Genomic DNA, 16,801 nt, shown 5'->3' on the forward strand with positions numbered 1-16,801 from the left:
ACATTGGTAGGGCAAAAACAATACCACACAGGATTAGGGTGGTTAAAAATAAAAACGGGAGATTCATCGAGTACATGAGAAGGCACAGATTCAGACTGGGGTCTCCAGTGTATCATTTAGGGCCTCTTTCTAATTGGCCACTTCTAGAAAACCTCATCCCTCTGCCATTCTGTGTAATTTGCACATGCGTTTGCATTTTTCATCCAGCATCTTCTTGCTTGCCTCTTAATTGTAAGGAGACGCGTTTGTTCCGTGTTTATCAGTATAATGTGCATCCTAATGGAAAACACGGCCACCGCACTGCTCAGTTTTTGGGTTGTCCTGGCTAAATTGCCCTCTGCGGCCTAGTCTATCGACTCCCTAATCGTTTCCAGTCTCTGATTGGCTCCCTCTCACCACTAAATGGCTAATGTATGGTGAGCAAACTGGCGCAAAATGGCTGCAGTCCCATCATCCTGGTGCATGCTGGTAGTTAAAATTGCTCGCTACTTGCTATGAAAAGCACTCAGAGCTGTGAGAAAAGTGTCGTGTAAATGTAAAGAATTATTATCATTACTATCAGAGTGTCAGCTCAGGGTGGATGGTTTGGAGATAAAGTCACAGAGGGGAGGTTGTGTTGGTTTGGGCACGTGCATTGGAGAGATGCTGGGTATAATGAGCGAAGGGTGGTAAGGATAGAGCTGATAGGCAAGAGGAGAAGAGGAAGGCCTAAGAGAAGGTTAATGGATGTACTGAGGTGGTGGGTGTGACAGAGTGTCAAGAGTGTCAAAGTGAACTTTATTGTCATCTCAACCATATACAAGTTGTGGACTTGGCCCGGACACAGACAGGCGGACATGTTGTTTTTCAACCACCACACGTTTATTTACAAACTATTTACAACAATGAAGTCACACAGACTGGCCACAAATGCCTTCTTCTCGGGCCGCCTCCACTCTCCTTTCTTGCCTTGTCCTTCTTCCACCCGACTCCAGTGCTGAATGAATGGAGACGGCCCCTTTTATGCAGTCCCCAGATGAGCACCAGGTGTTCCCGGCATTCCTTGCTTGGCCACGCCCCAGCGTGGCGGAAGTGCCGGCTGACCAGGAAGTGCTGGGGCAACAGGTCCCCAAGGCATTGGGGCGCCTCCTGGCGGTGACCACGGGCCCCTACAGGGTAGGGCTTCCATGCTCTCAAACCGTGGCCCCCAGAACAACCAGGAATTTGGCCCCCATGTGATCCAGAGTGGGCTTTGACCCTCTTCCGGTCCCTCACGGTGTCCCAGCTGGGTCGTTGCCCCTGGCATCCCTGACAAAGTATACAGATAGACGAAATTGCAAAGCTCAGGGTCCACAGTGTGACAACATGAAGTGCAAATAATAAATTAAAAATAGAATTAAAATTAAAATTAAAACAAGACATTGTGCAAAGACAAGACAAAGAAGTAGCAATATTGACGTGTAGTTAGCAATACGAACATTGATACAATGTATGGTATTTGCAGTCTACATCTACAGCCGCCTCAAGAAGTGTAGTCTCTGCTGGGCTTTCTTGATTAGTGATGAGGTGTTGTGCGTCCACGTAAGTTCCTCAGTTATGTGCACACCGAGGAACTTGGTACTCCTAACAGTCTCCACAATTATCTCTTTTGTCTTGTCGACACTGAAAGATTGTTGTCTTCACACCATTCGGACAGCTGTTCCACCTCATCTCTGTATGCATTTTCATCATCCCTGCTTATCAGTCCCAGCACCGTCATATCCGCATACTTGATGATGTGGTTGGTGTTGTGCGTGGCTGCGCAGTCGTGAGACAGCAGGGTGAAGAGCAGTGGACTAAGCATGCAGCCCTGGGGCGCTCCAGTGCTCAGGGTGAGAGAGCAGCCAAAAGAAGAAGACTATTAATGGGTTGTCACACATGTGTATCTTGGGTGGTCGTAATTCCTCGCCGATCCTCAGGGTGGTGCTGTATTCCAACAACTCTCCTCTTCCTCCCACTGCACACCAGATAATTGAGAACGTCACCACCAGTGTCTGTCCGCCAGGACCCCGCTCTTCCTGCCTGGCCTGCATGTCCATCTTGAGTTGTGGTCTAATCGGAGATGCATGTCCTCACAGACGTTCTTATTGCTGGAGAACTTTATTAGTGTTTGCTTTCATAACATATGGGGTTGTAGTTTCATCCCAAATCTTTATCATTGTCTTGTCGTCTTGTGTGCTAACAACACATTTTAAACATGTCCCCAGTGCCCCCTTAAGTTTTATTTTGCTGCTGATCCTTTTACGTTTTATTCTTGAACACGAGACCCCTGATTTGCACTTGACTAATATTAACACTTGTAGGCATTCATCTTAAAGTTGGCTTCTGGGCTCATTAAACATAATGCAATAGAAGTGCCATATTTCGGATTTTCCTTTTCTTTTATTTTGAAGAGCATTTTCCATGTCAGGAAGGTTACCTCCTCTTTTGGACACTTCTCGCTAGGCGAAATGAAAAATAAGAATTAAGGTTACATGTGTTTTATTTTTTCTGGATCTGTAAAGGGGGATAAAATCACTTTTTGTTTAATCCTGTATGTTATTCTTTGACCACCAGACTGTCACCACTCTTTGCAAACTTCGCAAAATACACTTCTCCGCAGTTTTTTTAATCTACAGTATAACCTGTGCTTCTTATGATTTGTTCTAAAATGTACCTGCTGTTTATTTTTTACTCGTTAAGTTGCTAATGAAAGAGTTGGCCAAATAAAAAATATAAATAGGAGGGAATACTTAAAGATCATTATCATGATTTAGGCTTAAAGTTCTCGTGACCCTGTAGTTAGGATATAGCGGGTTGGATGATGGATGGATGGATTGAGGCTTAAAGTTGATGTTTTGTGGCCTTTCCATTTAGGGAAGCCATATTGTGTACTGTTGACACGGTCACGTCCCATGTTTCTAGGGGTGTGGTGTCCGGGGTCATAACTTTTACATAATCAGCATCCGGCATAAAAGGTCAGCCATTTGCTGTGAGCCTTATTTGATCTGCTTTGGATAAAATCCTTATTTTCATTTGGACTTCTCATGAGATTGCTCTTTGCGACTTTTACCTCTCGTCTGGGTTTCAGTCGCTTCAGTTTATTTTTATTTTCATTTGTTTTGATTTTTTCCTAAAAAATGAGTTATCTGTTTTCCTACCGAGTCAGGAATCTGAGACACACAACAGCTCAAACACCTTTTGCTTACATGCCACTTCCCAACCAACGGGGTCTTCCTTCAGTCTTAATTGTTCTTCCTATTGAAGTGTGACCACTCAGCCGCGATAAATTATTATTACCAAGGGTGACTTATCTGATCTGCTTTGGATAAAATTTTCATTTTCACTTCTCGTGTGATTGCGTTTCTTGTCTTGCCTGGTTTTTGACTTATTGCGTGTTACTTGACTTTGAATTTTGCCTCTCTTGTGGGTTTCCGATGCTTTGGTTTATTCCGATTTTCTTTTGTTTTGCCTTTTGCTTGCATCTCCCGGTTTTCTCAAGAAATTAATTATTTGCTTTCCTGCTGAGTCTGGACAATCGTGACAGTGCAACATGTAGTCTATTCAGTAGCTCCATTTGTGAGACACAATAAGATTAATATTTAATATCTTTGGGTACCACCTTCACATCTTTTGAAAGGTTCATGATGGAGCAGGTAGGACAAGGTGTGGGGACTAAAGTAACACATGTGTTTAATGTGTTTAAAATAATTGTGAGTGATTTTTGTGTGGGTTTCATATACACATTAGATGCCTGTGAAGTGCTTGAAGTTTGCTTTTCTCTTTCATCACATTATTTTCCATGCATAAAAAATCACTTTTTTTTGTGAAAGCTACATCAGTGGACAAGTCATCAGAACTGCTGGGTTTGCAGACCCACTGCAAGAAAAAAAACCCCAAAACATTAATAATAATAATGAAGCAGTTATGGCTAGGAGTTCTAAACCACATAAATCGCAAAAAGCTGCAAAAAGTTGGTAATACCACCAAACACCAATTAGATAAACAGGCAAACGCAGAAACTTTAGAAACATATAAAGGTTTTATTTCCACAAAAATTCTCCACCTGAAGGTCTCCATGAACACAAATAGCATTAACGAATTGCCTAACGTCCATAAACTACAGAATCCCGAAATCCAAAAACACAGCAGGAGGTGTAAAAATTCAGTAAATGGCAATAAGCACAAGGCACAGCAAAAAACGCAGTGTCCTGACTCGGCAGGAAAACAGAGGACTCATTCCTTGAGTTTCACTGGGAGATCCCTACAAACAAACAAACAAAAATAAATTAAGCGAAGTGACCAGAACCCACCCGAGAGGCAGAAATCTCAGTCAAAATTCAGGCAAGGCACAAAAATGAATCGCAAAGAGAATACAAAAAAGGGTTAGAATAAGGGTGTTGAACTCCTGGCCTGCAGTGCTGCCGTGGCTACCCCAGAAAACCAGAAAAGGAACAGAAGAGAGAGTACTGAGTACGGATTTTGGAGCCACCATGAATAGCAATGATAATTAATTGAATATACAGAGCATCAGGATTAAACTAAAAAAGAAGCTGTGAGAAAGCCATGTTAAAGTAATGTGTTTTTAGTAGTTTTTTAAAGTGCTCCACCATATCAGCCTGGCGAATTCCTATTAGCAGGCTATTCCAGATTTTAGGTGCATAGCAGCAGAAGGCCGCCCGCCTCACCACTTCTTTTAAGTTTAGCTCTTGGAATTCTAAGCAGACACTCATTTGAAGATCTGAGGTTAAGGTTAAGGTTAGCACATTCGAAACAAACCGCCAGGAACTGTGGGACCCCCACACAGAGCATAACGATCAAAAACAAAGAGTAATAGAAATACTCAACATTATCGTAAATAAAAGAATCCCAAAATGAAGAAAACAGACCTACAGTGCATCCGGAAAGTATTCACAGCGCATCACTTTTTCCACATTTTGTTATGTTACAGCCTTATTCCAAAATGCATTAAGTTCATTTTTTTCCTCAGAATTCTACACACAACACCCCATAATGACAACGTGAAAAAAGTTTACTTGAAGTTTTTGCAAATTAATTAAAAATAAAAAAAACTGAGAAATCCCATGTACATAAGTATTCACAGCCTTTGCTCAATACTTTGTCGATGCACCTTTGGCAGCAATTACAGCCTCAAGTCTTTTTGAATATGATGCCACAAGCTTGGCACACCTATCCTTGGCCAGTTTCGCCCATTCCTCTTTGCAGCACCTCTCAAGCTCCATCAGGTTGGATGGGAAGTGTCAGTGCACAGCCATTTTAAGATCTCTCCAGAGATGTTCAATCAGATTCAAGTCTGGGCTCTGGCTGGGCCACTCAAGGACATTCACAGAGTTGTCCTGAAGCCACTCCTTTGATATCTTGGCTTTGTGCTTAGGGTCGTTGTCCTGCTGAAAGATGAACCGTCGCCCCTGTCTGAGGTCAAGAGCGCTCTGGAGCAGGTTTTCATCCAGGATGTCTCTGTACATTGCTGCAGTCATCTTTCCCTTTATCCTGACTAGTCTCCCAGTTCCTGACACTGAAAAACATCCCCACAGCATGATGCTGCCACCACCATGCTTCACTGTAGGGATGGTATTGGCCTGGTGATGAGCGGTGCCTGGTTTCCTCCAAACGTGACGCCTGGCATTCACACCAAAGAGTTCAATCTTTGTCTCATCAGACCAGAGAATTTTGTTTCTCATGGTCCGAGAGTCCTTCAGGTGCCTTTTGCCAAATCCAGGTGGGCAGCCATGTGCCTTTTACTAAGGAGTGGCTTCCGTCTGGCCACTCTACCATACAGGCCTGATTGGTGGATTGCTGCAGAGATGGTTGTCCTTCTGGAAGGTTCTCCTCTCTCCACAGAGGACCTCTGGAGCTCTGACAGAGTGACCATCGGGTTTCTGGTCACCTCCCTGACTAAGGCCCTTCTCCCCTGATCGCTCAGTTTAGATGGTCGGCCAGCTCTAGGAAGAGTCCTGGTGGTTTCGAACTTCTTCCACTTATGGATGATGGAGGCCACTGTGCTCACTGGGACCTTCAAAGCAGCAGAAATTTTTCTGTAACCTTCCCCAGATTTGTGCCTTGAGACAATCCTGTCTCGGAGGTCTACAGACAATTCCTTTGACTTCATGCTTGGTTTGTGCTCTGACATGAACTGTCAACTGTGGGACCTTCTATAGACAGGTGTGTGCCTTTCCAAATCATGTCCAGTCAACTGAATTGACCACAGGTGGACTCCAATTAAGCTGCAGAAACATCTCAAGGATGATCAGGGGAAACAGGATGCACCTGAGCTCAATTTTGAGCTTCATGACAAAGGCTGTGAATACTTATGTACATGTGCTTTCTCAGTTTTTTTATTTTTAATAAATTTGCAAAAATCTCAAACATTTTTCACGTTGTCATTATGGGGTGTTGTGTGTAGAATTCTGAGGAAAAAATGAATTTAATCCATTTTGGAATAAGGCTGTAACATAACAAAATGTGGAAAAAGTGATGAAGCGATGTGAATACTTTCCGGATGCACTGTAAACCGTGAATCTGAACACTAGCATGACCCTGGCCGAAACACAACATAAGTGTACAAAGACGCGTTAAACGCAAACGTCCGGTTAGTGGTGCTTAGAATTTTTCCCTTGCACGTGAGTGAATGTTTGCTTATTATTATTAAGATTTGTATTCAGACCTTCATTTTTGTCTAATTTGACAGCCCTCGTTCAGATCCCTAAACACCCTTCATCTTCTTTCTTGCAGATCCTGACCTTCGAGACAAAGAACCCGACCGAACTTGCGGAGCGGCTTCGGGCGATCTGCGGCAACCAGAGCAACGCCTACGCCCGTCTGCTGGAGTATCGCCTCAATGCCTTGCGCGGCCTGTGGAACGCGCAGCGCCAGCTCGCCTTGGAGGAGCAGCAGGAACGGGAGAACTCGGGCGACGAGGAGACTCTGGCCCTGCTGAAGCGACAGGGCCTCTTGCAGCAGCCTGAGCAGGCGCCCTTTACCTCGCGCATGGGGCTTCTCCTCATCTTCCCCCTCATTCAGTCGCAATCCAGGACGGACCCCTCTCTGTGTAACATCACCGCAGAGGTGTTGCTGAGCTGCCTCCGTGACTGTCAGCCGCTAAGCCTTACTAAAGAGCCAACGGACTGCCTCAATGGCCTTGAGAGCCTGCTTTGCTCATGGCTGGAGGACCCCAATAGGTCTGGACTGCAGATTCCTCTGAAGCATAAAGAAAATTCGGCGGCAGCCCTGGTGGCACTGGCCTGTGCAAGGTAAAGGAACATGCAAGTTAACTTAATTAAAAGAGAAATGAGTGGTGGCGAGGAGTACAGTTAATATGTAAAGCACTTTGAGCTACTGTTTGTATGAAAATGTGCTATATAAATAAATGTTGTTGTTGTTGTTGTACAAGGGGGGGAATTAGAATGTTACAAAGGGTACTTCGTTGGCTTTGTGTGTTTTCTGTTTTACGGAATTTGTTCTTTTTTTTTTTTTATTTGTAGCCATGTTGCTTTTTGGTTATTTGTTCATCATGCTTATTGCTGTCACATGATTGGTGCCACACTGTATATGACATCTGTAATTAATAACAGATTTTGTTTAAGGTGGCCTCATGGTATTGACGTTATTGTTAGAATGGAAGCTTGTATGAAATGGTTTAGGAATTCTTGACCTTATTATGACAAAGCATTCGTCCTAACAAATCGAAATATGGTTTGTTTTTCTCCACGTTATGACCTTTTGCGTTATCCAGGGTTGAGTGAGACTCGCCACGTTCGTTCCAAGATTGGTCAACTTTAAGATTAACACTCCTGCCAGTCACTCAGTAATATTCCATTGATGTCAGTTCATTATGAGTGGTGCCTGGTACTCCACATTTGGACACCATCAGCAGTAACAAACGTGCAGGTGTCCCCGAGACACAGGACGGCTCGTACATTGATTGGGTAAATGTCATTTACCAGCCAATGGGGTCTTCCTATAGTTGCTTTACCTATTGAGGCATCACCTGCCAGCCTCGATAGATCCATTATCAAGGGTGATTCGCCACATTCGTTACAAGATTGGTCTACTCTTACACACACGATTATTGCTGAGTGATGCCCACCTGCCAGTCGCTTTGTAGTACACCACATAGGGTCTCATCGACATCAATTTGTTATGTGTGAGGCCTGGTGCTCCACGTGTGGACTCACCATCGCCATTCTAATAAACGTACGGATGTCCCCGAGCCACATAACGTCTCGTACATCTATTGGTTATGTGCCACTTGCCAACCAACAGCCACACTTGTTCTTCCCATTGACGCGTCACCTGCCAGCCTTCGATAGATCCATTATCAAGGGTGACTCGCCACATTCGTTACAAGATCGGTCTGCTCTTACTCTCTAAGATTAACAGACACACACGATTGTGTCTGAGCGATGTCCACCTGCCAGTCACTCTGTAATACACCACATAGGGTCCCATCGACGTCAGTTTGAACTGGCAAACGTACGGATGTTCCCGAGTGTCACGATTCAGGTTGAATGTAGTCTTTTCTTTTAAGAGAAATTGTGTGCCGTTGTCAGGGTTACGTCTTGTGTTTTTAGGGGTGTGGTCTCCAGGGTCGTGACCTTTATGTCATCAGCAGATGGCCTAAAAGGTCAGCCATTTGCTCTGAGCCTTATTCGATCTGCTTTGGATAAAATCCTTATTTTCATTTAGACTTCTCGTGCGATTACTTTTCACGTCTTGCCTGGTTTCCAGCTTATCACATGTTGCTTGACTTTGAATTTTGCCTCTCGTCTGGCTTTTTAGTCGCTTTGATTTAATTTTTATCTTCTTTTATTCGCGTTTTTCTCAAGATATTGGTTATCTGTTGCCCTACCAGGTCAAGACACTGAGACACACGACAGCTTGTTTATGTGCCACTTCCCAACCAGCGGGGGTTTTCCTTCAGCCTCACTTGTTCTTCTTATTGACGTGTGAACTCTAAGCCTCGATAGATCCGTTATGAAGGGTAACTCGCCATGTTCGTTACAAGATTGATGGACTCTCGCACCTTAAGATTAAAACACACACACACGCACAATCACGTCTGAGTGATGCCCACCTGCCAGTCACTGTGTAGTACACCACGTAGGCTCCCATCGACATGGGTTTGTTTTGAGTGGGGCCTGCTACTCCACATCACCAGCCCACCCCAAAATCACATGACGGCCCATGCACCTTTTTGTTTATGTGGCATTTGCCAACCAATGGGGGTCTTCCTTCAGCCTCACTTGTTCTTCTTATTGAAGTGTGAACTCTAGGCCTCAATAAATCCGTTATCAAGGGTGACTCACCACGTTAGTTACAAGATTGAATAAGACGCAAGGTAAGATTAAAACACACATGCACACAGTTACGTTTGAGTGATGCCCACCTGCCAGTCACTATGTAGTACACCACGTAGGCTCCCATCGACATCAGTTTGTTATGAGTGAGGCCTGCTACTCTACATCACCAGCACATCCCCAAATCACGTGACGGCTCATGCACCTTCTGGTTATGTGCCACGTACCTCCCCACGAGGTGGGGTCTTCATTTAGCCACACGCTTTGTTCCTATTGACCTCTCAGACTTGATAAACTCTTTAAGGATGAGCAAATGACCATCCATTACCAGGTGTGCTAATATTTGACTTAATTGATTCACTTGAGATCTAAAGAGAAAATCTAGAAATGTAAAAGTAACGTGGTCTTTATTAAAGAACACTGATAACAATGGAGGAAAGTGTAATAGAAGATACTCCACTGGGCCTTTGGGCAAGGCCTGAAAATTGTTCGAGTGGTGCTGTGTAATGGCTGACCAAAAGGTCATGCGAAATGACAATTTCCCCTCCGGTGGGGAGTAACAAAGCATATCAGTAAAATCGATAAGAAAGTCTTGATGATTATATCCGTAGTCTTAGAAGAGCTTCTTGACATTGAGCAGTGTGAAGGGTCGACGTTGTTCTGGGTGGCTTTTGTTACTCAGCAGTCTGTGTGTTGCGTAACTTGTGTCCTTCGACGTCCCAAAGAAATTGTCATTCCCCCTTTCTGACGCGTCTTGTTCTCGGATGTTGCTGTTTTTGTCCTCTCGGAGGCGGCGTTTTTATGTTAAAATCAGACGTGGCTCTCTGGAGCAGGTGACACAAGGCACATACGACTCACTGGCTGGCTGTCCCGGCGATGGATGGCTCTGCCCAAAAGCTTTGATCCTGAGCATTTCTGTACGATCTCTGAACTGTTTCTGTTTACCATTAAGTTGGAAAACCTTGTCTGACCGTTTTAACTAAAAGCACCAATCATAATGTGGATAACAAAATAGATGCATTAAAGTTATAAATTACTGGTACAATAGAGAAAGAATGGGCAGATGGGTTTAGATCGTAACATTATTAGTCCGCAAGAGAGGATGCTGTCAATGTAAATTTCTTCTGTGCTTTAATTAGTTAGGGTGGCACTGTGGCACCGTGGTAACGCTGCTGCCTGGCAGGAAGGAGACCAGGGTCTGCATCTTGGGTCCTCCCTGTGTGAAGTTGGCATGTTCTCCCCGTGTCTGGAGTGGGTTTCCCCCCCACAGTCCAAAGGCATGCATGTTAGGCGGACTCGCCCGTGTGTGTTCACTCTGTGATGGACTAGCGCCATGTCTAGGGTTTGTTCCTGCCTTGCCTATGCTGGCATCAGCTTCAGTGCCCACCTTGACCCTGTTCCAGGACTTAATGATCAACTTGAATTAGTTATGTTGCCTCAAAACGCCTGTAAATTCTTTTGTTGATTCGTTACTTTATAGATCATCACGGTTTGTTTGAGCGAAATTAATACTTAATATAAGGAGTCTACAGTTTATTATCTGGGAAACCTTTAAAAATAGAAATATTTTTTGCGTTCTGCCGCAACGCTGTTGTCGATTTTTTTACAGCTGCCGCTATTTCTGTCGTGTTACATCTGCACACAGACCGTGTTTGAAAGTGGACCAATGACTGCCGCCTTTCTTAGTCATTGGGTGTGTCCGATTACGCCGACCTTGCTGGGCTCGTCAGATCACCCAAGTGTCTGCCAACCTCCCAGCACACTTGTGCCCGCCCCCTTTCTCTGACAGCCAATGGTGTGCTATATTGGTTAACAGGTACCACGAGCTCAGCCCCAACCTTGGCCCTTTTTGTTTTTTATTCCTTTTTTTTCCATTCTGTCGTATTGTAAACCTGATGAGCTTCTCTTCTCTTGGTGAGGCCCAAAAGTCTTGCGCCCCTCATTCCTTGTCGCTTCATTATATGACTTATACAATTAAAGGTGTTAGCGAAGCAAGTGAGCGATCATGAAGACCCTCGTCTACTTCACTCACTGATTGCTAACTTTCAGCCACGCTCACCCCCTTCTTGTGACAGCCTGGCAGGGGTGCCACTTTACGAAGGGTTAGCCGGTACAGTGATCCAGCCACAGTCTCGGAACCTTTTATTTTGTTTTAGTAAGTAAAACACGAGACGTCACACACGCGAGCTTCTCTTCCATTTGCGAGGCCCAGAACACTTGTGTCCCTTATTCCTCTTCACTACATTCTAAGCCTTGTACAGTACTTCTGAGTGAGCATTCATTGGTTGTCAGCTGTCACAGGGCCCACCTCAATGACTAAACACGGTGGGGGGCAAGTCGAAGTGAGTCGCTGCAGCTGTTGCATTAAGTGCAATCCCAATTGTGTCCAACTTCCTCAGTTTATGTGAATGAAGGCTACGACCAAAAATTGCTGTAACGATCATAAAATATGACAACACGAGGGTCAAAACCCGAGAGTCACTGGGCTAAGGTGGTGTCTTTGTTAATAAAAGTACTGGTCAGCTCTTGGCAGCTTGGTTGGCACCGTTAGGAAAAATCCAAACATTAGACACAAAAAATGGGAATCGAGAAGGAGTGACGGGACTGCGGAAATTTGTTTTGTTTTGGTTTTTTTTCCCCCTCTACACCCTGCACAGCACGTGTGTTTTGTTTGTGTGTCCCATGATGTTTGAAACACTTAAGGATCAAATCACGAAATCACTTTTGATTTTGTTTTGTTCCCCTTGCTTTGCCAGCTTGCTGCATTGGTTAATGTATTGGAGACATCCGATGAGAGACACTGATGTGAAATGTGCCTTTCCAGAATTAATAACTGGATTAGCAGCCCAGCCATTAACCTTTCAGCCATTGATTGGTTATTTTAGATCAAGGACATTGGGAAGAAAATAAAATGCGGCCCTGAGTAAGTGATCCCTGCCGTCACATGGAGCTTCCATCGAGCTCGCTTTCAGCTGCCTTTTGTGCTTATCAATATTAAAGCACTGGAGCAATTATCTGGCTCATTTATCATTAAAACAGACTGTCGATTTATTTTTTGTGGAAGATGCTGCGTAGCCCTGCTGCTCAGGCTCAAGTTCAAACACGAGGGCATCCTGGTAAGACTTAGGCTGCCTTAAATGAGGATGGCAGTAACGTTGGTATAGCACCCACAGACGTTCACGATACGGCAGTGCTCTGACCGGACCACTGTATACACAGTGTGTTTTAATAAAAAAAAAATACAGAGGGAAAAATGAAAGCCAACGGGGTAAATCTGGCAAACAAGAAGAGGGAAAAGGGCACAAACATGAGAAGGATCAAGAAACAAAATGGCACAAGTAGTGTGTGCTGGCAGGAACCTACTTTTAATGGGCACCATTTTGAGATACAGTGTGACTACAGGTGCCGCAATTGTGAAAACAAATCTATCTATCATTATATAGTGCCTTTCACCTCTATCTAGTATATAGTGTCTTTCACTTCTATCTATCTATCTTTCTATCTATCTATCTATCTATCTATCTATCTATCTATCTATCTATCTATCTATCTATCTATCTATCTATCTATCTATCTTTTATATATATATAGTGCCTTTCATTTCTGTCTGTTTACCCCCCTCCCTCGACCCACACTCAGTACTGGTCAAGTTTTAGATCACCTCAGTTTTTCCAGTTTTTCTTGAAATGTAATCAATGCAATGAATGACCTGCAGTGGTGAGCAGGTAAGCAGTAAAGTGCCAGAGGTTTAAAATTTAAAATTTTAGGTTAGCAAAAACTGAAATAAAAAAGGAAATTTAAGAGTATTACAAATAATCTTCTTCAGGGAACAACTAATGGGTCACGACCCACACGTGTTCTGCCTCAGCTCAAGTAAATGAAGCCTCTCAAGTTGAAGTGTACAATTTGCACAGGTGTCCCAACTTGTGTTGATTACTTAAAAACTCTCCGTGTGTCTTAAAGCCGAGCTGAACAGACCGTGTTCCTACACCATCTGAAGTGCTACTTGGACAATATTCCAGTGAGAACGGCAAGAAAATGGCAATTGACAAATGAAATGAGATTGAACATCATTACCATTACAAGTGTAGGACTTTCATTTAGAGAAATTGCAAAAACAATCCAAGTGCCAGTAAGTCCTCTGGAGTTCTACTCAATCCATTCCTTGCCGTTATCACTGGAATGTGTAACTCGCTAGAGTACAGTGGCAGGCTAGTGGAGTGCAGTGGACACACAGACTACAAAGTCTCCTTAAGTGTAACCCGGTGAAGGGCCGACATGGCCACATTACTGGGTTACTTCTCTACGTCTCTAAACCCGGTTTCTTGGAGAGCACTAACCAGAATACAGATTTCTTTGGCCTTTTAGAATCCAGGTTTCTGTGAATCGCATAAAGACCTCCATATTGCATTTTGTACCTCGGGCATTATCTTTTTGGTATTAGACTTGTAGGGATCCTCATGTCTTTTAAGAGCTGGAAGTGGATTTGAATAAAAGTGTCTGCTAAATTACATTACAGTATCTTAAAGTACTTGACAAATTGAATTGAATTCCTTGTTTCCTTTGAATGGATTTTCTTGTAGATACATTACTATCATTCAGGTCTCCCCTCTTATTAATTGAAAGGAAAATTAGAAAATGCACAGGTAATATTTCTATAGCCGTAGCCTCAGTTGCCTGGCAGAGGAGCCTTGCTAACCTCCATAATGTGAGTGGGTGGGCGTTTCAGTTCATCCCGTTCTTTATTTCTCCCCATGAGGGAGTTCACATGAAGATGGTGTGGCGGCCGTCCTTTGAGTCAATTGATCACAGCTGGTTGCTGGTTACCGGACCCCATCTGCTTTGTCTGGGAAGTGCTGCCTTCTGCCCTCTGAGGATTGTGTCACATAGTCGGAATATGGCAAATCTTACTCAATTATTAACTCGTCGTGACACTCTGGCTGATTACGTCAAGCGTTTCTGGGCAGCTTAGCCTGGTGTGTGGTTGTGTGTCCTACTGGCTTACTGTAGTTTGGGTGGCAGCAAACATCGCAGCAGTGATGGCCGGAGTGTTGTGATGTTTACGTGCTAAAGTGGCCAGCGTGCACAGTACCGTGTTAAAATGCTGAGTTTTAATTTGTTTAGTAGAAAGCACACACACAAACTCACCTGAAGTACCCCCAGTTTCCTCTCTGTTTAGGTAGAGCAGTGGTCTTGGGGGGGCTGCAGGTTTTCATTCCACCCAACTTTTTTCAAATCCTAACTGTACCTGACCTTTTATTTTCCTTTGCTTCAGTTCACAAATTCAATTTGGGAATTTGTTAGATTCTTATAGATTAATATGCTCACCGGCCACTTTATTAAGTACACCTGGCTAGAAGCCGGTTGGACCCCCTTATGTCTTCAGAACTGCTCTAATTCTTTGTGGTATCGATTCAGGAAAGTGCTGGAAACATTCCTCAGGGGTTTTGCTCCATATTGACATGATAGCATCACATAGTTGCTGCAGATTGCCGCATATCCATGAAGCAAATCTCCCGTTCCACCGCATCCCAAAGGTGCTCTACTAGACCGAGATCTGGTGACTGTGGAGGCCATTTGAGTCCAGAGAACTCATTGACATGTTCAAAAACCAGTTTGAGATGATCTGAGCTTTGTGAAATGGCACGTTATCCTGCTGGAAGGAGACGTCAGAAGGTCATCATAAAGGGATGGACGTGGTCAGCAGCAATACTCTGGTGTGCTGTGACATTTAAACAATGCTTAATTGGTTCCAAGGGGCCCAAAGTAGGCCAAGAAAATATCCTCCACACCATAACACCAACAGCACCAGTCTAAACCATTGAAACAAGGCAGGATGGATCCAGGCTTCCATGTTGTTGATGCCAAATTCTGACCATCTGAATGTCACACCAGAAATCAAGACTCATTAGACTAGGTGATGTTTTTCAAGTCTTCTGTTTTCCAATTTTGGTGAGGCCGTGTAAACTGTAGCCTCTATTGCCTGTTCTTAGCTGACAGGAGTTTCACCCGGTGTGGTCTCCTGCTGCTCTAGCCCCCCATCTGCTTCAAGGTTCGACATGTTGTGCATTCAGAGATGCCTCTTGTGTATCTTGGTTGTAATGAGTGCTTATTTGAGTTACTGTTGCCTTTCTATCAGCTCGAACCAGTCTGGCCATTCTCCTCTGACCTCAACAAGGCATTGTCACCCAGACAACTGCCGCTCACCGGATGTTTTCCTTTTTCAGACCATTCTCTGTAAACCCAAGAAATGGTTGTGTGTGAAAATCCCGGTAGATCAGCAGTTTCTGAAATACTCAGACCAGTCTGGCTGTCACCAACAACTATGCCATGTTCAAAGTCACTTCAGTCACCTTTCCTCTTTTCCATTCTGATGCTCGGCTTGAACTTCAGCAGGTCATCCTGTACAATGTCTACAAGCCAAAAAGCATTGAGTTGCTGCCATGTGATTGGCTGATTAGATGTTTGTGTTAGCAAACACAAGTATACCTAATAAAGTGGCCAGGGAGTGTACATTTGTTGTAAAAGAGAGAGAGGACAATATTAAAGAGTTGGGGTGCCAAGACTACCACCCAGTAAGAATTAAATAAATAAATAAATTGCAGGGTTGTCTCAGCAAACCTCAGTTCAAACAGAACTGTCAAAGATGGTGGAGCTTCCAGTGGAGTCCTCATATCAGGAACAACAACAACATTTATTTCTATAGCACATTTTCATACAAAAAAATGTAGCTCAAAGTGCTTTACATAATGAAGAATAGAAAAATAAGAGACACAGTAAGAAAAGAAAATAAGTCAACATTAATTAACATAGAATAAGAGTAAGGTCCAATGGCCAGGGGGGACAGAAAAAAAAAAACTCCAGACGGCCGGAGAAAAAAATAAAATCTGCAGGGATTCCAGGCCATGAGACCGCCCAGTCCCCTCTGGGCAATCCACCTAACATAAATGAAACAGTCCTCATTGTATTTATGGTTTTCACGGAAGGATTTGATGATGATGATGATGATGATCACGTGGACTTCTGGCTTTTAGTCCATCAATGCTGGGGCATCATGGTGCTTTGAGTAGGTTGGTGGTGGCGCAGGAAACAGAAAAGAAACAGAAGAGAGAGTAGGGGTCAGTACGGATTTTAGAGCTACCATGAATAGTTAGGAAGAGGCGGGTCCAGGTAGATGGACACTGGAAGTGATGTCAGTATTGTTCTAGCTGTCAATCATTCAGCCTGCAGAGGGAGAAAGATGTTGGGACACAGCAGCAGCCCTGGTGTGGTGGTGGAATTACAGTCAGAAGAGCCCTTCAGCTGTCTGCTAGGCACACATACGTGACTATCTATCTATCTATCTATCTATCTATCTATCTATCTATCTATCTATCTATCTATCTATCTATCTATCTATCTATCTATCTATCTATCTATCTATCTATCTATCTATCTATCTATCTATCTATCTATCTATCTATAACATAATGCATTTCATATCTATC

General features: G+C 43.7%; 1 protein-coding gene across 1 annotated transcript in view; it reads left to right on the forward strand.

Annotated features, from left to right (window-relative positions):
• Nucleotides 1–16,801, forward strand: part of LOC120540493 (probable E3 ubiquitin-protein ligase HECTD4) — a 104,485-nt gene that overhangs the window by 14,502 nt on the left and 73,182 nt on the right. Inside the window, exon 2 of the mRNA XM_039771332.1 lies at nt 6,751–7,268. Within this exon, the coding sequence (XP_039627266.1) occupies nt 6,751–7,268 (518 nt within the window). The remainder of the gene's footprint in view (nt 1–6,750; nt 7,269–16,801) is intronic.

Source organism: Polypterus senegalus, chromosome 12, assembly GCF_016835505.1.
Source record: "Polypterus senegalus isolate Bchr_013 chromosome 12, ASM1683550v1, whole genome shotgun sequence".
Classification (NCBI taxonomy): Eukaryota; Metazoa; Chordata; class Cladistia; order Polypteriformes; family Polypteridae; genus Polypterus; species Polypterus senegalus.